The sequence below is a fragment of the Aquarana catesbeiana genome, linkage group LG08 (assembly GCF_042186555.1).
Source record: "Aquarana catesbeiana isolate 2022-GZ linkage group LG08, ASM4218655v1, whole genome shotgun sequence".
NCBI classification, from domain to species: domain Eukaryota; kingdom Metazoa; phylum Chordata; class Amphibia; order Anura; family Ranidae; genus Aquarana; species Aquarana catesbeiana.
The window spans coordinates 88,510,688-88,534,476 of record NC_133331.1 but is presented as its reverse complement, the minus strand read 5'-3'; the positions used below and the strand labels follow the sequence as shown (position 1 = coordinate 88,534,476).

Below are 23,789 nucleotides of genomic sequence, written 5' to 3'. Positions count from 1 at the left end.
CAGGTTATCAGTTTTGAGTTACAGAGGAGATCTAGGGCTAGAATTATTGCTCTCACTCTAACGATCATGGCGATACCTCACATGCGTGGTTTGAACACTGTTTTCATATGCGGGTGCTACTCACGTATGCATTTACTTCTTTGGAAAAAAAAAAAAAAAAAGAGTTTTATTATTTACTTTATTTTTTTATTTTGACACTGTCCTTTTAAAAAAAAAAAATGGGTCACTTGTATTCCTATTACAACCCCTGGCAAAAATGATGGAATCACCAGTCCCTGAGGATGTTCCTTCAGTTGTTTATTGTTGTAGAAAAAAAGCAGATCACAGACATGGCCAAAAACTAAAGGCATTTCAAATAGCAACTTTCTGGCTTTAAGAAACACTAAAAGAAATCAAGAAAAATAATTGTGGTGGCCAGTAACAGTTAGATTTATAGAACAAGCACAGGGAATAAATTATGGAATCAGTCAATTCTGAGGAAAAAATTATGGAATCATGAAAAACAAACAAACAAAATAACACTCCAACACATCACTAGTACTTTGTTGCACCACCTCTGGCTTTTATAACTGCTTGCAGTCTCTGAGGCATTGACTTAATGAGTGATAAACAGTACTCTTCATCAATCTGGCTCCAGCCTTCTCTGATTGCTGTTGCCAAATCATCTTTGCAGGTTGGAGCCTTGTCATGGACCATTTTCTTTAACTTCCACCACAGATTTTCAATTGGATTGAGATCCGGACTGTTTGCAGGCCATGACATTGACCTTATGTGTCTTTCTTCAAGGAATTTTTTCACAGTTTTTGCTCTATGGCAAGATGCATTATCATCTTGATAAATGATTTCATCATCCCCAAACATCCTTTCAATAGATGGGATAAGAAAAGTGTCCAAAATTTCAATGTAAACCTGTGCATTTATTGAAGATTTAATGACAGCCATCTCCCCAGTGCCTTTACCTGACATGCAGCCCCATATCATAATTGACTGTGGAAATTTGCATGTTTTCTTCAGACAGTCGTCTGCATAAATCTCATTGGAACGGCACCAAACAAAAGTTCCAGCATCATCACCTTGCCCAATGCAGATTCGAGATTCATCACTGAATATGACTTTCATCCAATCATCCACAGTCCACGATTGCCTTTCCTTAGCCCATTGTAACCTTGTTTTTTTGTGTTTAGGTGTTAGAGATGGTTTTCTTTTAGCTTTTCTGTATGTAAATCCCATTTCCTTTAGGCGGTTTCTTACAGTTCGGTCACAGATGTTGACTCCAGTTTCCTCCCATTTGTTTTGTTGTACATTTTCTGTTTTCAAGGCATATTGCTTTAAGTTTTCTGTCTTGACGCTTTGATGTCTTCCTTGGTCTACCAGGATGCTTGCCTTTAACCACCTTCCCATGTTGTTTGTATTTTGGTCCATGTTTTAGACACAGCTGACTGTGAACAACCAACATCTTGTGCAACACTGCATGATGATTTACCCTCTTTAAGGAGTTTGATAATCCTCTCCTTTTTTTCAATTGACATCTCTGGTGTTGGAGCCATGCTTCATGCCAGTCCACTTGTTGCAACAGCTCTCCAAGGTGTGATCACTCCTTTTTACCTACATACTAACAAGCAAATTTAATCTGATGCAGGTGTTAGTGTTTGTAATGAAAATTTACAGGGTGATTCCATAATTTTTTCCTCAGAATTGAGTGATTCCATAATTTATTCCCTGTGCTTGTTCTATAAATCTAACTGTTACTGGCCACCACAATTATTTTTCTTGATTTCTTTTAGTGTTTCTTAAAGCCAGAAAGTTGCCATTTGAAATGCCTTTAGTTTTTGGCCATGTCTGTGATCTGCTTTTTTTTCTACAACAATAAACAACTGAAGGAACATCCTCAGGGACTGGTGATTCCATCATTTTTGCCAGGGGTTGTACAATGAATGTAAACATCCCTTGTAATAGAAAAAAAGAATGACAGGACCTCTTAAATATGAGATCTGGGGTCAAAAAGACCTCATATGTCATATTTACACTAAAAGACAATAAAAATGCAATAAAAAAAAACAAAAACAAAAAAAAAATAAAAATTCTGCTTTAAGAGCACTGGGCGGAAGTGACGTTTGACGTCGCTTCCGCCAGTCATGCTATAGAGCCGAGTGGGGGCCATCTTTCCCTCACTCGGCAGCCAGCCAAGCAGGGGAAAGGACCTGATCGTCTCCGCCGCTACCGGTGGCTCCGGTAAGCGGCAGAGACCACCGGAGCGCGGCGGGAGAGGCCTCTCCTGCCACCGATAAAAGTGATCTTGCTGCGAATCCGCCGCAGAGACCACTCAGAAGACCGCCCGCTGAAGAAGAGGATACCGGGGTTATGGCAGCTAGCTGCTGCCATAACAACGATAATCCTCTTCAAAGTGTCGCCGTATAATGATAGTGGGCAGTCCGTAAATGGTTAAGCTGGCAAGAAACTTCTTTCTTAACTTATTTTTTCTTTATTTTCTTAAACAGTGTAGATAGACAAATCTCCCCTGCCGGCTATTGAATTCTGACAGCTTGCTCCAGTGGTTATCAGAATACCCAAATGGGGCCTGCATCTGATTAAATTTAGGTGTTGTTCAGCTGACAATTTTTCACCCAGGTCCTTTAACAGTTGACTTTTATCACGCTGGATGGTGCCGACAGGGGCGTCCATGGTTCAGCATGAATCAGCCAAAACCTGAGCTGTTTATGGCCGCCTTTTGGCCCTTGTGGAAATTAAAGTATAACTAAAGGCAAGCCCTATTTATTTTAGGTTTTAGAGTGGAGAGGGATTAGAACACGTGTCAGGTTTTTATTGCTGTATGTGCCTCTGTTAGGAAGATCCACCCTCTCTATTTATAAAGTAGATAAGTAGAGAGGGTGGATGACGCTTCTGCAGCTGAAAGGATGTAATGAAATGGGTACCCACAGGTTGGAAATGAGGGTACTGTGATGATCTCAGTGGGAATCTCCAGAAAAGAAAACTGTCAAACATGCCCAGTGTGCTTTTTAATAGAATCTGGTGCCTTCAGGTAATCATTCTCAGTGTGTGCTTACTTTGATCATCATCATGCAAACATAGGAAAAGCTTTTCTGCTATTTCTAATGGATGTCAGTCTCCCTAAAGTGGTTGTAAGTCTCTGACATGAAATATGAACAAAAGCATATCCCTCTATAGTGTGTACTTGTCTCAATCAAGAGCACAAAGTGTCATTTCTTTCTGCTGCCTCGTTCCTGTGCTATCTGCATGAGACACTTCTTCACTGTTTTCCTGACACCAAGAGAAAAAGTACAGGGGAGGCATTTTTAGCACACAGCCTATGATTGACAGTCTTAGCTTTGTACCTGTGTGCTGTGTGTGAGGAGGGTGTGTGTCCCTTTCCTCCAGCTCTCACTGAGCTTTGCAGAGTGTAACTTCAGCTCCCTATCCCCTACTTTCTGAAATCTCTGATAAGCTGTATAAATTCTAGAATATGAATGGCTGTAGAGAAGAGAAGACTGCAAATAAACAGGTACAACTTATGTAGGAGGATTTGTTTTATCTCTGTGTATCAACTGAGGCCAGTCACTTCACTGAGTATATGTAAGGGTCTACAACCACTTTAAAGTGGAACTCTATCAGTTCCTGGTTAACTATTACTACTAGCTGAGTCACCTTTACAGCTCCTGACTATTGGATAGGCAATGTTGTTTCACTGTTCAATAAGGAGGCGTATGACACTGAACTGCTAAACCAGGAAAATGGATTGCTTAATCAGGAATTATGTGTCAGCCATCTGGTATTGGAGTGTGGAATGTAAATCACAAAATTGGCTGCACAGAATTGAAAATCCTTTGGCAGATAAAAAAAAGTCCACATATATGTGATGTAACTGTGTATTTAGCTGTTTGCCTGAAGCTTCCTCTTAAACTCACTAGAGAGATGTATAGCAAAATCCAACTAAGGCAATGAAATGCACGTGTGTGGGCAGACAAATGCCAAACTTGTGCCAGAAATGCCAGCTGATACCTAACACAACCCATACGAGTATAAACAAACATCTCATTTGTAAAATGAAGTTCTCCTTACAGAAAATAGAAGCCACCACCTCTCTCTGCATTCTGAAAACTTTGATGTAGCCTCGGACTCTGATAACATCGCCAATTTCCATCTTGGCCTTACTGCTTTCCTGTCTGTGCAGTTCTTGCACTAGTCCATCTAGGTCATTAGCTCCCGATGTACTTCTGTGAACATCTGCAAACACATAAGATCAAAGATTAAAGAATTTGCTGGAGGACTTTACTGTAATGATATAAAACAGAAATGTGACCTGATTTCACCCTGGAATTAAAATGACACATTAACACAAGGGCCTGATTCTATAAAAACGGGGAAAAGAAAATGAACATGAAAAGGTAGCAGCCAATTAGGTTTATCCTTTTGTGCTATGGGAAAATGAAATGTCAACTGCATGCTAACATTTAAAAAAAAAGGATAAAAACACATTTAACCACTGCAATACCGGGTGCTTTCGCCCTGTCCAGGACAATTTTCAGGTTTCAGCGCTGTTGCACTTTGAATGACAATTGCGCGGTCATGCTACACTGTACCCAAATAAAATTTTTATAATTTTGTTCCCACAAATAGAGCTTTTTTTTGGTGGTATTTGATCACCTCTGCGGTTTTATTTTTTGCTAAACAAACTAAAGAAAACTGAAATTTTTGAAAAAAAAAAAAGTTTTTCTTCGTTTCGGTTGTACAATTTTGTTTTCTCCTTTACTGATGGGAACTGATGAGGCGGCACTGATGGGTACTGATGAGGAGACATTAATATGTAGAATTGATGGGCACTGATAGGCAGCACTGATATGCAACACTGATAGGCACTAATAGGTGGCACTGATGAGTACTGACAGGCTGCTGTGAAGGGCACTGACTGGCGGCACTGATTGGCACTGACGATGAGGTACTGACAGGTTTTACTGCTGGCCACTGATTGGCACTGTGATGGACACTAATTGGCACTGTCATCCGTTTTTTAGCAGCTTTTTAGCAGCTGTGGTGGCACATCTGATGGGGCTATGCTGATAATCAATAAGCTGATTATCAGCACAGACCCCCCCCCTCTGATAGGGAGAGCCAACGATCGTCTCTCCCTGTCAGCGCGAACCGAGGAATGACATTTACCAGCACTTCCTGGTTTAAGCGATGATCAGCTGTGATTGGTCACAGCTGATCACGTTGTAAGAAGCCTCTGTCAGAGGCTTCTTACCACGATCGGAGATGTGGCATGTCAGACTGACACGCCACACTCGCAATCGCCGAGCTGAGCGCCCCACGGGCGCACGCCGGCATGTTATCCTGCTGGATGTCATATGACACCCAGTTAGGATAAGTGAACCACTTCCCGGCCATCAATCTGCTATAGGCCGGGCGGGAAGTGGTTAAAGTGGAAGCTCAGGCAAAACGACTCTAAACCTGCTCTCTGTCACATTCTAAACCTATTCTATCTAACCCTGTAAAGCAAAAATCACTTTACTTACCTATAGCGATCCAGTCCGGTCCCAGCATCAGTTGTCAGCGGTGGTTTCCGTGTGGAGGTGTGAGCAGGAGAGGCAGCCGACAATGGAAGCCCCATAGTAAGTCTAGTTATAGATAGTCTAGAGTTATGCCGCATACGCACGGTTGGATTTTCTGACGGGAAATGTTCAATGTGAGCTTGTTGCCGGAAATTCCGACCATGTGTAGCCTCCATCTGAAAAATAAAATTTGAGATCTGGATCTCAAATTTCCCGACAACAAAATCCGTTGTTGGAAATTCCGATCGTGTGCACACAATTCCGACACACAAAATTCCACGCATGCTCGGAATCAAGCAGAAGAGTAGCACTGGCTATTGAACTTCATTTTTCTCGGCTCGTTGTATGTGTTGTACGTCACCGTGTTCTTGGCGATCGGAATTTCCGACAACATTTGTGCGACCGTGTGTATGCAAGACAAGTTTGAGCCAACATCCGTTGGAAAAACAACATGGATTTTGTTGTCGGAATGTGCGATCGTGTGTACGCGACATAACACATCTCTGCCATATGGCACTGGGCAGAGGCAGAAGACCAGATTTTTCTCTACTGCAATTCGGTAACACTTACAGGTCACCCCTTCACCACCACCCTGTGACTGGACTGGGAAAAGAAAAAGGAGCAGACTGATGACCTCACCTCTCACTCTGTTCTCTACTCCTATGAGCACATCCTTTGTTAGGACACAAGCACTGTAGCACAAGTTACTCCTTACAGTCTGAACTCTGCTGTACAAAGAGCACAAGAGGCTGATACCAAGTCAAATTCAGGCACTTAGTTTATTTTTGCAAAATACATGCAATGATGTAGTAATGAATACAGAGCTGCATTTATTTGTTTCTGTTATATCTGTCTGGGGCTTTAAATAGGAATTCGAATTGGTCACCAATGGCTTCACATTTGTTCTCAGTTTCCATTCTAAAATGTAATCGCAGTTGAAAAGTGGGCATGATTTTACCTCTAAAAAAAGATTTAATTTTCATAGATTTTTCTGTAAACATGCAAGCTCAGATTCACTGCGACCAGTTGAAATATCAAATGCTGCTCTAAGTGCTGGATATCGCCACTCCAGTGATCCTCTACTTGGGAGGGTGCTTGCATTTGACATGCTCATCTAAAAGGCATGGTAACTATGCAATGTCAAGGCGGGGTGAAACGCGTTGGAACATGGTCTTAGGAGGAGACAATGCTGAGGCCGCTTCTCATTAGGTATTGCACACAGAGCTTCTGGTTTGAGGCACCTTCACATTGCATAATATGCATACTCAGATTGACATATGTGCAAGCATACTATATATCAATCCATGCACTTGTGGCGCTGATTTATTTAAATTTTTTTTAAAGTGGTGTTCCGGCCGAAATTATACTTTTTAAATAAAAATAACCCTATAATACACAAGCTTAATGTATTCTAGTAAAGTTAGTCTGTAAACTAAGGTCTGTTTTGTTAGTTTATAGCAGTAGTTTGTTATTTTATAAACTTACAGCAGGCTGTGGCCATCTTAAGTGTGGGCCTCTGAAGCCAGACTATTTCTTCCTGGATCTCACCCTTGCAAATCTCGCACATGCTCAGTGCAGCACAAGCAGTGTAATAAGTTTCAGGTCAGGTTTCCATAGCAACGGCAGTTTCAGAGGAAGTTGCCGCCCCTTCCCAGAAGGCATTGCAAACAGGAAATGATGCGATGGGCCGCGGCCAGGGAGGAGGAAGTGAAAAATGAATACAGCAGATATACAGTGGGGACGGAAAGTATTCAGACCCCGTTAAATTTATCACTCTTTGATATATTGCAGCCATTTGCTAAAATCATTTAAGTTCATTTTTTTTCCTCATTAATGTACACACAGCACCCCTTGTTGACAGAAAAACACAGAATTGTTGACATTTTTGCAGATTTATTAAAAAAGAAAAACTGAAATATCACATTGTCCTAAGTATTCAGACCCTTTGCTGTGACACTCATATATTTAACTCAGGTGCTGTCCATTTCTTCTGATCATCCTTGAGATGATTCTACACCTTCATTTGAGTCCAGCTGTGTTTGATTATTCTGATTGGACTTGATTAGGAAAGCCACACACCTGTCTATATAAGATCTTACAGATCACAGTGCATGTCAGAGCAAATTAGAATCATGAGGTCAAAGGAACTGCCTGAAGAGCTCAGAGACAGAATTGTGGCAAGGCACAGTTCTGGCCAAGGTTACAAAAAAAATTCTGCTGCACTTAAGGTTTCAAAGAGCACAGTGGCCTCCATAATCCTTAAATGGAAGATGTTTAGGACGACCAGAACCCTTCCTAGAGCTGGCTGTCCGGCCAAACTGAGCTATCGGGGGAGGAGAGCCTTGGTGAGAGAGGTAAATGAGAACCCAAAGATCACTGTGGCTGAGCTCCAGAGATGCAGTCGGGAGATGGGAGAAAGTTGTAGAAAGTCAACCATCACTGCAGCTCTCCACCAGTCGGGGCTTTATGGCAGAGTGGCCTGATGGACGCCTCTGCTCAGTGCAAGACACATGAAATCCCGCATGGAGTTTGCTAAAAAACACCTGAAGGACTCCAAGATGGTGAGAAATAAGATTCTCTGGTCTGATGAGACCAAGATAGAACTTTTTGGCCTTAATTCTAAGCGGTATGTGTGGAGAAAACCAGGCACTGCTCATCACCTGTCCAATACAGTCCCAACAGTGAAGCATGGTGGTGGCGGCATCATGCTGTGGGGGTGTTTTTCAGCTGCAGGGACAGGACGACTGGTTGCAATCGAGGGAAAAATGAATGCGGCCAAGTACAGGGATATCCTGGACGAAAACCTTCTCCAGAGTCCTCAGACTGGGCCGAAGATTTACCTTCCAACAAGACGATGACCCTTAGCACACAGCTAAAATAATGAAGGAGTGGCTTCACAACAACTCTGTGACTGTTCTTGAATGGCCCGGCCAGATCCCTGACTTAAACCCAATTGAGCATCTCTGGAGAGACCTAAAAATGGGGTCCACCAACGTTTACCATCCAACCTGACAGAACTGGAGAGGATCTGCAAGGAGGAATGGCAGAGGATCCCCAAATCCAGGTGTGAAAAACTTGTTGCATCTTTCCCAAAAAGACTCATGGCTGTATTAGATCAAAAGGGTGCTTCTACTAAATACTGAGCAAAGGGTCTGAATACTTAGGACCATGTGATATTTCAATTTTTCTTTTTTAATAAATCTGCAAAAATGTCAACAATTCTGTGTTTTTCTGTCAATATGGGGTGCTGTGTGTACATTAATGAGGAAAAAAAAAATGAACTTAAATGATTTTAGCAAATGGCTGCAATATAACATCGAGTGAAAAATTTAAGGGGGTCTGAATACTTTCTGTCCCCACTGTACAGTAGGTGTTGAGATATAAAAAAAATCCAATTTGTTTACAGTGCACAGTTTAGTGAGGGATGCTAAAGAGTTGTAAAAGTAGGTGGAACTCCACTTTAAGGGAAAAAAGCAGTTGAAAAAAATTTTAAAAAGTAAAGAAGTTGAACTTAGCTGAAAACTATTTTCCCAAGCATATCTGGTGCAGTCTGATGACAACAGACAAAAGAATCATCATCTAATTATAGGGCAACTCAAGGCCTTTGGAAATTGATATTTCATTAAGGAGGGGCTGACCACACATTACAGCACATGGCTTGCAGATTATCTCTCTCTAGTACTCAGCCAAAATGCTCCTGCACTCATTTGTTTCTTATTCTGGTGTTCTCCAAATATCTGCCATCCAAAAGAGGTACAAGCATATGACCTACTGCACAGTAAATTGTAACTGGTGAGCACCTACTACTCAAATATCACTTTTAGTTGAACTTAGCTTATGAAGAACTACTCAAAAGTATTTATACCTTAGGTTTTTGCCTCCTGGAGGACTTATTACTGAAGTCTGGAGCCCTGGTGATAAGATTTACACCTATCACTAGAGCCACTGTTATAGGCTGAGAGTGCTTTTTCAACTGAGCTTTCAGTGTCACCTATTAAGGAAATTCTCCATATATGTTGCTGTGGGAAATTCACAACAGCATATGGGATTTACTGCATGGGTCACCTATAGGATCCCAAAGAAAATCAAGTTCGCTGTTTAAAGGATGGCCGTTTCAGGTGCTGGTATGCAAGATTAACTTAGCTGGGGAAAAGTTTGATGTGTAAACCAGTTGGCTATACACAATTAGATTTTCATTTGAGAATGGCAATTCTTTCTTGCCATCATTGAGTCAACTCATTTCATTGGAAAGGATTTCAAATTTCACGTAGACCTACTATTTGGATGGAATCCCAGAGGTATTAAACACATTTCATTACAAATCTGTATGATTTTTCCCAAACAAAAACCACATTCACAGTTAGAATTTTGCTTGTTTGAGAAAACATTTTCATCTTGCTTCCTCCAATTTCCTGTTAACTGTGGTCAAAAACAAAAGCCGCTTTGACCCCACTAACCATCAGAAAATTGGACAAATGTTAGGACAACTAAACTTTTTGGACACAATTCTACACCTGTATGGCCAGCTTAAAGTGGTTGTAAACCTCAGACATGAAATATGAACATAGGATATCCCTCTATAGTGTGCACCTGTCTCAATCCAGAACACTAATAGGGCGTACACACGGTCGGACTTTGTTCGGACATTCCGACAACAAAATCCTAGGATTTTTTCCGACGGATGTTGGCTCAAACTTGTCTTGCATACACACGGTCACACAAAGTTGTCGGAAAATCCGATCGTTCTAAACGCGGTGACGTAAAACATGTATGTCGGGACTATAAACGGGGCAGTGGCCAATAGCTTTCATCTCTTTATTTATTCTGAGCATGCGTGGCACTTTGTCCGTCGGATTTGTGTACACACGATCGGAATTTCCGACAACGGATTTTGTTGTCGGAAAATTTTATCTCCTGCTCTCCAACTTTGTGTGTCAGAAAATCCGATGGAAAATGTCCGATGGAGCCCACACACGGTCGGAATTTCCGACAACACGCTCCGATCGGACATTTTCCATCGGAAAATCCGACCGTGTGTACGGGGCATAAGTGTCATTTCTGTCTGCTGCTTCATTCCTTTGCTATCAGGATGAATCACTTCTGACAAGTTTTCCTAACACCAAGAGAAAAAAGGTGATGGGGAGGGAGCTCCGGGACGCAGCCTGTGATTGACAGCCTCAGCTCAATTCCTGTGTGAAGCAATGTTGCTAATCTACCAGTTTGCAAACTTTACTGGCATTTCCAAAAGTTATAAAGAGTTTTAAGTGCAAATTTCAGTATTTAGGTTACAAACAAGTACAATATGCAATTAGCAATCTGATTGAAGGTAGATATTATAGCAAAAAACATATTTCTTATTTTATTCATGATATAGTAAGTACTCGAGTATAAGCGAGGCACCCAATTTTACCACAAAAAACTGGGAAAACGTATTGACTCAAGTATAAGCCTAGGGTGGGAAATGCAGCAGCTACTGGGTAAACAATGCCCATCTGCAGCTGTCCACTGTTACAAAGCCCCGCCTCCTCCTCCTCCTCATCCGTGATAGACGGGACACTGATTCAGTTTCCCAGCATTGTATCAGTGTTCAGTGTTCCATCTATCACGGACGAGGAGGAGGGAGGGCTTTGTTACAGTGGACGGCCGCTGAACAGTTAAGACTGCATGACACAGCGGGAGACACCCGCTGTTTTGGTTATCAAAGGTACAGCTGCAGATGGGCACAGCGAGGCTGCACCCTCACTCGAGACCCTTTTTCAGCATAAAAAATGTGCTGAAAAAGTCGGCTTATACTTGAGTATATATGGTAGTTCAGGGACAGGACTCAAGAGGGCAAGAAATTAGAATGGGCAGGCACATACACATAAAATTGACTCTCACAGTGACACTGACAGCAGTGTGCAGCAGTACAGATGATGATGACATCTCACCAATACGACACGTGTCCTCCTGAGTCACAGTGACAGTCTCTCTCCATGCCAGTTGATCCCTTCAGACCACACCAGTCCAAACAGCACTGACAGTCCCACTTCTGGCTTGACCTGATCCCATTTCACAGACCGGCACGCCCGAGGCTCTGGCTGCTCCACTTGGCTCCCTTTCACCATGATATCACACAACAAGCTCAGGCACCGCCTCCGCCAGCCTTGCGCCCCGCCAGCGCTGCCCGTCCGAGCTGAGCATCACAGCCATATTTTTAACTGGCAAACTTTTCCTGTCACTGTCATTAACCGGCAGGAGAAAAATGCCTGTTTTTTTACTGGCTGCCATTAAAAATACTGATGGTTGGCAACACTGGTGTGAAGGGGGGTGTGTTCCTTCCCTTTAAATCAGCTCTCTTTCCCCGCTGAGCTCTGCAGAGTGTAATTTCAGCTCTCTGTCCACTGCTTTCTGGCGCTCAGACAAGCTTTATAAATTCTGCACTATGAATGGCTGCAGAGAAGATTAGACTGCAGATAAACAGGTAAAACTTATGTAGGAAAATGTGTTTATTCTCTGTGTATCACCCGAGGCCAGTCACTTCCCTGGGTATATTTAAGGTTTTACAACCACTTTAAACAATATATATATATATATATATAAAACGCATTATCCTTTCCTAGCTATTCCTAAGGGGCCTCAAATAAAGCTGACATTCTTCGTCTCCCAGAATGCATACATGTTCCAGGGCAGTGAAACTTTACTACAACTGATATCAGTACCTCAGGACTAGCAAACTACCCAGATGTTAAAGAATGGTAGCTTCTATCCAGGATTTTGCTTTGTCACAGGTCACCTTTTTCATTAGCATACTTCAACTTCCACAAGACCCTATAAAAGGCGTAAAGGGCCCACTGTCAAAATGACACCACAGGGTGTGTTTAAGAATCCCCTAAGAATATTACACATATCTGCAACAGATAGGCGCTGCCACTATGTCACCATATCTAGCTCCTTGGGCGTGCCCTTGGCTCCTGCAACCCTTTCCCTTTGCCAAAGCAAAATATCACATTTTTTACATAACTTCACAATGAAGAGTGTCTGTACAACAAGGTAAATGCTCTAAGCCTGTTGACCACGGTACATTGAAAAGTGTTGTCTCAGGCTCAGTAATATTTGCTTTTAAAATTCTGCTTATTCTACAAATCTGGATAGACACTGGTCAGGGAAGATAATGTAAGTAATTCGTTCACACTCTCAATTAGCATGAGAAAAATAAAACCTGCTATTTTCCTTTAATTAGAAGCTCCGGTATTTGAGTCTTGGATCTGTATAATCCAGTCCAAACCTGCAAATATAGACAATCTTCAACACCAACTAAACCTGTACTTCTTGATGAGATCAGCAGCAGAGCTGCAGAATATAAGCGCATGCTGGATGGTGAGAAGAAAAAAAACTGACAGCAGGGAGAGGCTGGCAATATTCTCAGAGGTGCCTTGTTTCTGCTCTAAAAGCTAAGAGCATCCATAAAGAGAAGTATGGTAATTAGAAAAAAAAAACAGTGTTTTTTTTTTTTTTGTTTTTAAACCTGTAGGGCAAAAGGCATAATGAGCTAGTATGCACCACATACTAGCTCATTATGAAATACTTACCGTATATACACTCGTGTATAAGTCGAATTTTTCAGCCCCTTTTTTGGGGCTGAAAGTGCCCCCTTCGACTTATACACGAGTCACCGCCGTCTGTCTGCATGATCAGCGTGTCATGCAGGCAGATGGCGGCCAGCGTGTGCTGCACAGACTCGGCAGCGGCTCTCACTGTTCAAAAGCTGCGCCTCCTCGTCTGGTACCTTAGAACGAGGCATCGGCAGCTGATCTGGGTCCACGTTAAGGGAGCTGACATTTCCCCTTGGCGTGTCTTGGGCTCGTGGCTCCGGCGCTGTGAGTGGTCGGAGCCGCAATGTCGTCACTCCCGTGCATGCGCGACGGAGACTTCTTTCTGGCAAGCCAGACCTTCAACAGACCTGCGGCCGCTGACGTCAGCGGCTGCATGCAAAGTAAATATCTCCTAAACCGTACAGGTTTAGGAGATATTCATTTTACCTACAGGTAAGCCTTATTATAGGCTTACCTGTAGGTAAAAATACAAAAAAAGGGTATACAACCACTTTAAGGCCTCATGCACACAGGACGTTTTTACAGCTGCTTCTAGGGGCGTCTGACGTTTTTTTTTTTTGTCTCTAAAAGCCCCTCCATGTTATCCTATGTGACCATGCACACACAGGCGGCTTTTAGCAGTGTTTAGTGGCAGGAGCTTTTAGAGGCTGTTAGAGGCAGGAAAAAAAACGACTACCAGTGCATTCAGGAGCAGCAGAGTTTGGGTAGAAAAAAACGTTTGAAGCTAAAGCTGGTATAGATCAGTGCTCAAGCATTATTCATTTCAATGACCAGAATAAATGATTTATTCTGGCCAATGAAATTAATTAACATCCAAGAGCTTGTGAAAGCTTTAGGCCTCATGCAAACAGGACGTTAGAAAAAACAAGCTGCAAAGCCACTACCAACGCCAGGAAACGCAGCTGTAGAAACGTGCTTTTAGTAGCTTTTTGCACTGGCGTTAATGCATGTTTAGCCAGGCTAGCTCTGCCTCTATTCAAAATCGATGGTTCCCTATATGAGCCCATTGATTTGAATAGAACTTGCACCACAAGTCGGATCATGATAATCCGACTTGGTGTGGCATGTGCGCTGAGGATCTTGAAGGGGGACCCTCGCCAAAATGGAAAAAAATGGCATGGGGCTCCTCCCCCAAGAGGTCTGGTATGGATTCTAAGGAGAACCCCCACGCCTAAAAAATTGTCCTGGGGCTCCCCCCCCAAAATACATACCAGACCCTTATCCGAGCACGCAGCCTGGCAGGTCAGGAAAGGGGAGGGGGGATGAGTGAGCACACCCCCCCTCCTGGCCCATATCAGGCCACATGCCCCCAAAGCACCTTGTCCCCATGTTGATAAAGACAAGGGCCTCTTCCCGACAACCCTGGCCGTTGGTTGTCGGGGTCTGCGGGTCGGGGGGCTTATGGGAATCTGCAAGCCCCTTAAACAAGTGGGCCCCCAGATCCTGGCCCCCCACCCTATGTGAACAAGTATGGGGTACATTGTACCCCTACCCATTCACCCAAAAAAGGTGTCAAAGATAAAAACAAATGCGCGAAACAATTCTGCCAGATGGGAGGCATTTAAGGCTGCTTGATCTGGCCTGTACTCTAGCCGGAACTACGAGGACACCTGCACACACCACAGGAATTATGGAAACTTTATAATACTGGATGTTAATATCTTATTGTTTAGTACCATCCCCTGGCTGCATTTAAACAGCAGTGTGGGGAGTAAGATGTTTTGTTCTGAAACAATTTCTTCTGTCTCAAATGTTTTTCCCAACATATCTACAAATGACCTGTTTATTTGTCTAACTCCATATGTGAGCGTACTGTGCTGAAAGATCTTGTCCTTTTTCTCTGCAAACCAGACCTTCTCTAGAGATTCCAAATATGTAAATATATATATATATATAAATAAAATGGTTTTCTAATATTTTATTACTTTAGTTTGGTCCTTATCTGCTTCCTGTGGTTGCCTGCAGTCCTTGGTTGACTTTTTGGCATTCTATGACCCCTTGAACCACCATTGATTGTAGTTCTATGAGATACCTTACCATTCCCGGGGTGAGTAGGGGCAGCCGTTGAGATGAACATGAACGTGTGTATTGCTGTTACTGTTTGTGATTGTTGATTATTTGTGATATTTACAGTATACATATTTTCCATATTTTTTAATAATAATATCATAATTCAATATTGTAAATATAATGTACTTTTCTATCTATTTCTATCTATTTACTAATGATAGCAGTATAAAGAATAAAACTAGCCAATGTTGATTGAGAGAGTGACGTTCTGCTTTAAATGCTTGTTTTGCATAAGTCAGTAAAGTTCATACAAATATCCAATACATTTGCTTAAAAGGATGAGCATGGAAACATGTTTTCATTTGGGAAATGAGTCAAAGCAAACTAAACATAGAATATACCATAAAAATTATATATCACGTATTGGAAGAATTGTCACGCTTTACTGTTTATCTGTCCCATATTGGTAAATGGACAGCTGTGTTCTTTGCTGGCTGGCCCCCATTCACCTTTAACCTCTTCCTGCTGGCAGTACTCATGTACTGTATGCAAGGCCTCTTGCACATGATACTACTGTTTGAGCATCTATTTTTTCAGATTTTTTTTTTTTTTGGTTTGTATTTGCATGTATTTAAACATATGTTCGTGTATATGCGTTGGCGCGCAAACTTATTCTCGCGTTCTCTTTCTGCACAATATGCAAATGAGCATTTTTGCACGCTTTTGTGCGCATGAGGCATAAATTACTTACCAAAAAAGCAGATTTTTCTATTTATTTTTTTTAATGAAGAATGCACAGCGCTGGTTTACGCGCCTGTGTGCATAGGCACATTACAATTATTGGGCTGTATTTTAGCTCAGTAAAAAAAAAAAAAAAAAAAAAAAAAATCTGTACTGAGCTTTTTCAAGCTGCAGTGTGCAAGAAGCATAAATCTTAACATTTCTGTGCTGTGCTTTTTCATTTACATACACTTTAATTTGTCTTACACAAGCTCTTTTATTGCAGGAAGCTTTGATCTTCTTTAATAGGGTTGCTATAAATAAAATTAATATTTTCACCTTCAGGCCTGTCTTTGGCTGCCGAGGATTTCCAGCAAGTGCAGTTGATAACTCCAGTGCTATCATCCACTAAATGAGTAAACAGATATAAAAATACATTTAAATCACATATACACAAGACCAGTGATCATCACAGGTTTACTGCTACAAATACGAAGATACGGCAAATAGTTGAACGGAGTCAGGCTGCCTTTACCAACATGCTATGCCGCTGAGGCTCTACACTAAGCTCAGGGCTACAGCAGGAAACCGATCCATTAGTTGGCGTCGGCCAGATTTCAGGAGGAAAGGGAAGGGTGGGGCAGCTTGGCAGGTGGCCTAAAAACAGGAGAACAGTGAAAGACATGTGAACAAAAAAGGGTGGATTGTTTATTAATCAAACACGGAAGTCACAAGCTAATGGGCAGCCACCTTCTTCCCAGTTCACTGACTAAATCTATACAAAGCTGAAAGAAATTATTTATAAAAAGGTCACAAAAAAAAAATTGACATGAATGGTAACCAAATTAGAATCTAGTTGCCTTTCCCCAGTATAGGTTAGAAAATGCAAGTTAACACCTGAGTGGTTAAGACCCCTTTCACACGAGGCGGACTCAGTTTCCACAGAGCCCGCCTCGGTCCGCCGGCTCAGCGGGAGATCTGTCCGTTGATCTCCACTGAACCGGCGGATGACAGGTCCCTCTCTGCTCACTGAGCGGGGAGGGGCTTGTCAGGCGCCGCTGCTGCCTATGGAGGGATCGGATGAAAACGGACAGCATGTCCGTTTTCATCAGATCTCACCCGATCCGATCCGCCAGCGACGGATCTGGACGTAGGGCCATCCATCTGCTTTTTGCGGATCGGACCGGGTCGGATGTCAGCGGACATGTCTCCGCTGACATCCGGCGCTCCATAGGCTAACATTTGCACTCAACTTATAAAGCGCCCTTTGACACCTGCACTTTTGCCACGCTGGAAGGCACCATTCCAGCATGACAAAAACACATCAAAAGTATTTCCCCTGAAATCCTATGTAACTATTAACATTTGTGTGCTGCGTTTTAAAAAGTCCTGCATGCAGCATCTTTTCTACGCTGTGTAAAAAGCTCACAAAAACGCATCTTCCATAGAAATCAATAGAAACACATAAAAAACACACCGTGTTGCATTTTTGATGTATTTTTTTGCTCACATGTCCAGGATACAAAATAGCATGTTGGGAGTTGGTAATGTAATATATCCAGAAAACGCATCAAAAACACATTGAAAGTGCTATATGTGCAGCTCTGAAATAGGAACATGCTATGCGTTTTTATAAACTGCATATAGTGTTTTTTTTGCGCTATAGTGTGAAAGGGCCCTAAGGCTTTAGACCAGGTTACTATTATATTGTTGCACATATTGTTATACGTCACACGTCCCAGCATTGGATGGGTGATCTGTCTATAAAAGTACCTGGGCCAGGAGGCGGGCTGTATGTGATGGCGAGTGGTGGGAACACACTGAAATGCAAATGAAAGCTGATACAGCGATGTTCCCTGCTCTCCTCTCTTCCCCTCAGCGATCGCTGGGAGAACGGCTCCCATTCAACCCCACGGCGCTCACCCCCCCAACTCCCAGGCAGCCCACACTCACCAGCCATCATTACCCACTCGCAAAATGCGGAGTAGGCGAGTGGAAAATTTGAGGGCTGGAATATTATACATTTTCAAATTTTCTAATTATTTTTTTATGTAGCTTTTTTTTAGTTTTGCTGAATAGCAATTTTCAATGGGACTAATGCACTGCAACAGTGAATCAAGCAAACAGTGCTGCCTGGTAAACCAACATACCACGTTAAATTCTCTGTGGCCTCAACACAAAGCATTGTGGCCCTTACATGAGAACAACCCTCTCCAGCTGTATAGTAGGCTTTAGGTGGGTGGTTGGGGGCAATAAAACCTTGGCTCAACTGCCTGTTTTTACCAGCCGCTCATGTGAAAAAGGAAAAAAAAGAGTATAGTATAGAACTCCATTGCGCATCTACCCAACAAATGTTGGTGCTTGCCTCATCATTCAATAGAACGTTCTGCAGTAGTTGGCCTGTACCTTCTCCTTTTTGCATGAGGAAACGCAAAGCATTAAGACTGGGTTCACACTTATGCGAATTGGATGCGGGAGTTAGCCCACATCCAATTCGCATGACAGGAGAGTGTGACCGTCTCTCAATGGAGCCAGTTCACACATCTCCGGGGTGGCCGTGGAGTGCACTACAGAATGGTCCTGTGTGTCTTTGCTCCATTTCAGGTCTGAATTCAGCCAGACCTAATTCGGACCTGAAACGGTGAATGGGGACACACCGGACACCCATTTGCGAGCCGCTCCACAAATACTGTGAACCCAGCCTAAAGAAACAAACCCCAAAAACTATTCCTTGTTCCTTTAACCTATGCCCCCATCACGATCCTAAATATTTTAAAAAGCTTCTTGCTGCTGACAGGACATTCCTTTGTGGTTTTAACAAAGAGTGGCTCTGCACAGTAAGGCCCCATTCACATATGGCCATTTGGGATCGCACTGCTCAATTTGTCTTTTGAAAAGCTTGCTTCAGCAATCAAGAAGAAACCAACAATGAGCAGCCATACCAACTTCCCCCAGAAAGAGGACTCTTCAAAAAGCTCCAAAATGGTAAGGGATTATTGGACAGCCTCTCGACTGCATCAGAATCTCCTGTGATAAAGAACAGCTTTAGTGACAGGGAGCACTGAAAGGCTGCAGAAGCATAGGAGTCCTTAATAAACGCTTTGCTACTTTTTTTTTTTTTTTTTAATCAAAGAAAATGGTTTGCTACTTTAGACTGGGTTCACATATGTGCGGCCGCAGGTTTGTGCCTGGGGTCCGGTGCGGCCTTGTTCACTGGTTCAGGTGCGATTCAGGTCCTGAATTTTTGCCTGAACTTGCACCTGAATCGGACCCAAACACACACCGGACCTTTTTTCAATCTGGACCGTGGCCGCACCGGACACGTGTGAACCAGCTCCATTGAGAGACAGCCACGCTTGCCTGTCATGCGAATTGGATGCGGAGAAAGCCGCATCTAATTCACATATGTGTGAACCCAGCCTTAGTCATGGGAGAGGTGTGCCTGTGAAGGACCCATCCTTGCTGGTGAGTGGCTTTCCAAGCCATAGTTACCATATTTTACTGTATGTGGTAAAAGGTATCATTTTTTGTCATGTCCATTTTTAAAAATATTTTCCTTGAACATCAATTTAAAGATTAATGAATGACCCAAGCCCACTTATGCAAATCAATTCTATAAATTTTTCATAAATAAACTTTGAAGCTGAAGTCTTCACTTGTATAATATAAAACACCAAGGACTTCAGGGTCCCTAAATGCCTAGAAATTAGCTAATTCTACATGCAGGGAGATGGAGGATCTAAGCAGGGATACCAAAATCACAAGAACTGCTAAATCTATTATAAAAATGGTGTCACAGCAATTCCTTTTGGCCATAGCTGTCTAAGCAGCTGCTCTGGGCCTAGGGGTGGAAATGAGGCCTCATTATGAAGGCTATTGAGGCAAACTGTGAAGTCTCCAGGAGGAATTATCAGGCTTGTTGCTGCCTTATCACAGATTATCCTCTTTGCAGTACGGACCATTAGTGTAGCTCAGGGGCGGATCCAGAGTCTAGTCTCGGGAGGGTCACTGCCAGAAAATAAGGTATACCTGTACGTAGGGTTGCCAGCTGTCCGGGATTCACCCGGACAGTCGGGGTTTTGAATAATGTATCCGGGTTTCAGTCCACCTGAAATTCAGACACATTATTCAGATCGGAATTTGGCTCGGAACAGAGCTTGACAGGTGGATGAGGGGCACAATGTACGTCACATTACTATTCTCTTTGGAGTGCCCAAAGGTGTCCCAGGTCTGTTACAATCCTATAGAGTATACTAAAGCAAAAAAAATTCACTGTACGCCGCTAAAGTGTTCGGGTTTGGCTTAAAGAAAAAGTGGCAACCTGTACGCCATTTTGTGAAATAGCCAGCCAAGGCCCGTGTGCTGATTGGCCAGAGGGGGAGCCAGTCAGTGGGTCCAGCGGAAGTGATGTCCACCGGCCACTTGTGATCGCTCCCCACAGAGATGTAAACAATGTAAACCGATGTAAACAAGGCAGACCGCTGTTCTGTCAGAGATGAACAGAGTGATCTTGTGTTCCTGCTAACCAGGAACACGGATCACTCTGTTCATCTAGTGAATCCATCCCCCACACACTTAGCAAGCACCCCCCAGGGACACAGTTAACCCTTTGAATACCCCTGATGTTAACCCCTTCCCAGCAAGTGTCATTAGTACATTGACAGTGCATATTTTTAGTACTGATCACTGTATTAGTGTCAATGGTCCCCAAAAAGTGTCAGTTAGGTGTCCGATCTGTCCGCCGCAATGTTGCAGTCCCGCAAAAAAAAAAAAAAAAAAAAAAAAAATCGCTGATCACCGCCATTACTAGTAAAAAATAAATTAAATCTATCGCCTATTTTGTAGACGTGATAACTTTTGTGCAAACCAATCAATATACTCTTATTGGGATTTTTTTTATTTTGCCAACATATATAGTAGAATACAAATTGGCCTGAATTGATGAAGAAATATTTTTATAGCAGAAAGTAAAAAAAATAGCTTTTTTTATCAAAATTGTCTGTCTTTTTTTGTATATATTGCAAAAAATAAAAACTCAGAGGTGATCAAATACCACCAAAAGAAAGCTCTATTTGTGGGAAAAAAAGAACATCAATTTTACTTGGGTTCAGAGTCGCATGACCGCGCAATTGTCTGTCAGTTAAAGTAATGCCTGGTCATGAAGGGAGGGGTAAAATTTTCCGGAGCTGAAGTGGTTAGGATTGAACAACACTTAAAGGGCAATTTTTTTTTTTTTCATAAATAATAGCACACATGTATTTTGTGATTTTACACATTCATTAATTATTTTATATTCACTTTTATTAAAATATTTTGGTGCTCTGGTGGGGGGGTTTCCCATGCAGGATCAATGGAAATGAGCGGGATCCGGGATTGCACACTGTCTGCAGGCAGCATCACACAGTGACACACAGTCACTGCTTCACCCTGTGTTCACGTCGCGCTGCAGTGAAGATGGAGAGAGGAGATGGGTGAAGCAAACACTCTCACTCAGCTCAGGGGCAGAGAAGGAAGAAGGCTGCACTCTGAATGCTGACGTGACGTGACTGACGTCACAGGGTTCTAGACGCCAGGTGGCACAGGTGCTATGTAAGAGTCCAGGGCTTACTAGGCATGCACCAATGGCGCGTTGCTGCAAGAGGAAATCTGTGCCAACTGAGCATGTGCCAAAGACACCTCACTGCGCCAACCCGCACCTGCGCAGAGGACCTGATGGAAAAAGGCAGGAAATTGCCCAGGAGGCGCACAGGAAGCGACTCCAACCTGATGGAAAAAGGCGAGAAAATGCCCAGGAAGTGCACAGGAAGTGACCTCTAACTTTCCTATATAAGCCCAGCCCAGACACTGCCAAATTGCTGGATTATCTTCAGTCCCCCTTGTTCTTGTGCTAGTGTGTGATCTGTCTGAACTTGTTGTGACCTGGAAACCTATTTGACTACTCTTGTTTGCTGCTTGCCATTGACCTCGGATTTGTACCCTGACCATTCTACTTCTTTACTCCTTTTGTACTCAGATGCCAGATTGGAACCGACCCCAGCTTGGATCTCGACCATTCTTTTTCTGATTAACCCTTTTATACTTTGTTGCCAAACTGGACTGGACCTCGACTCGGATCTCAGACTAAGGCTTGCACGGTGCTCCGCACCCCTGGCACCCATGCCACTCGGTGTCCACCAAGTCTCTGTCTCCATCTCCAGAGGCTTCAAGGAGGCCTCCCCACTACTTCGGTCTCACTTCAGGTACGTGGCCCTTGTGACATGCTAGCAACCAGTGCAGGGAACTCTAGAGGCCAAGCCAGCGGTGCAGCTCCACCCCCCTCCTCCCTCCATCTTCTTCAGGCTCCAGCACGGTGTAATGACAATAGAGTCTCTCTCTCTCTGCACCACTGATGTGAGAGAGACTCAGGGCTGGATTGGAGTCAGTCAGTAATATTTTTTTTTTTGGGGGGGGGGGGGGCAAATGCCCCGTTGTCCCCCCCGGTGTAGCTTTTTTAGCAGTGTAGATTTAAAGTAGTCCCAGTGTTGTTTTAAAATAGTTCAAGGACTTTGTGAGTGGCTTACTGTCCTCTTGTCTTGAATTGAGGTATTGAGCCCAGTTGGCCATGTATTATAATTAGAGCATTAAACTAGTACTAAAGGCAAAACATATTTTTTAAATTTTGGATAGCGTAAGGGGGGTTACAACCCTTGACAGATTTTTTTCCCACCATCTGTGTCCCATTGCAGAGATTTACCTTCACTTCCTGTATTATAGCCAAAGAGGAAGTGAGAGGAAATCCATGCAAATGAAGGAAATTCCTTTGGGCCCCCCAGGTCACCAGAACTAGTCTCCCCATTGGAAGATTTCCCCTCTATTACTTTTCTGGTGACAACCCAAAATTTGGGATTTTCTTTTACTTTCAATGATAATGGTAAACAGGACATATAGAGAGAGTGAATCTCCCTAACGTTTATACAGACAGCAATAAAAACTGACAAGCGTTCAAATCCCTCTCCACTCTGTCCAAAACTAAAGAAAAAAGTTCTGCCTTTAGTTAGACCCCTTTCACACTGGGGCGGTGCAGGCGTTAGCGGTAAAGCGCTGATAGTTTTTGCGGCGATTTACCGCTGTTATAGCGGCGCTTTGGCGCCACTAGCGGGATGCTAAAAAGGGTTAAAAGTGCCCACTTAGTGCTGCTTTCAAAGTGCTTTGAAAGCGGCGCTCTTTCATTTCAATGGGCAGGAGCGGTGTATACACTGCTTCCACCCCAAAGATGCTGCTTGCAGGACTTTTTTTCCTGTCCTGCAAGAGCACCGCCCCAGTGTGAAAGCACTCAGGCTTTTACACTGGGGCCGCAGAAGAGGCAGTTTACAGACGCTATTTTTTTAGAGAAAATAAGCCTGTAAAGCGCCCCAGGGTGAAAGGGGTCTTATACTTTAAAGAAAAAGAAACAAAGAAACATCTGCACTGTTTGAAAGAAAGCAAAAAAAAAAAAAGTGGTTATACAAAATAAATAATGACACATACGATCCATAATACCTCCATAACTGTAGAAGGCATCCTTTTCCCTTACACACACAACAGTTCCCAAGATGTCAACCTGTTTGATGGGATGATCTTTGTAAAAAAAAATACCTGTGGAAGAAAAATGATTAGTGACAGAATGACAAGTGCTCAATAATATGATTCCCAAACAGGAATTCTGGGTAGCAAAGACTGTTACAATCAGATAGATAGATAGATAGGTAGATAGATAGGAGTGACAGATCCAACCAGGACAGGGGCTTTTGGAGGGGACTGCAAGGTATCCTCTTGCCTCCTGACTATGGGCCCTGGCTTTTGAGGGGGCTCTCTTGCTCTATGTGCCTGGGGCCCTTTGGAGTGTTTTTGCTTCAGATTCGGGTTCATGTCTCCCCCC

At 43.0% G+C, this 23,789-nt stretch overlaps 1 protein-coding gene across 3 annotated transcripts in view; it reads right to left on the bottom strand.

Moving 5' to 3' along the window:
• The window catches only part of STN1 (STN1 subunit of CST complex), an 89,598-nt gene that overhangs the window by 33,084 nt on the left and 32,725 nt on the right, over positions 1 to 23,789 (bottom strand). For 2 of the 3 annotated variants that reach the window (XM_073596102.1, XM_073596101.1), the window contains exons 3-5: positions 23,399 to 23,506; positions 16,232 to 16,300; positions 4,078 to 4,242 (exon numbers count right to left, since the gene is read on the bottom strand). In XM_073596102.1, coding sequence (XP_073452203.1) covers positions 4,078 to 4,242; positions 16,232 to 16,300; positions 23,399 to 23,506 — 342 coding nt within the window. The remainder of the gene's footprint in view (positions 1 to 4,077; positions 4,243 to 16,231; positions 16,301 to 23,398; positions 23,507 to 23,789) is intronic. The other variant, XM_073596103.1, reaches the window with a different exon arrangement.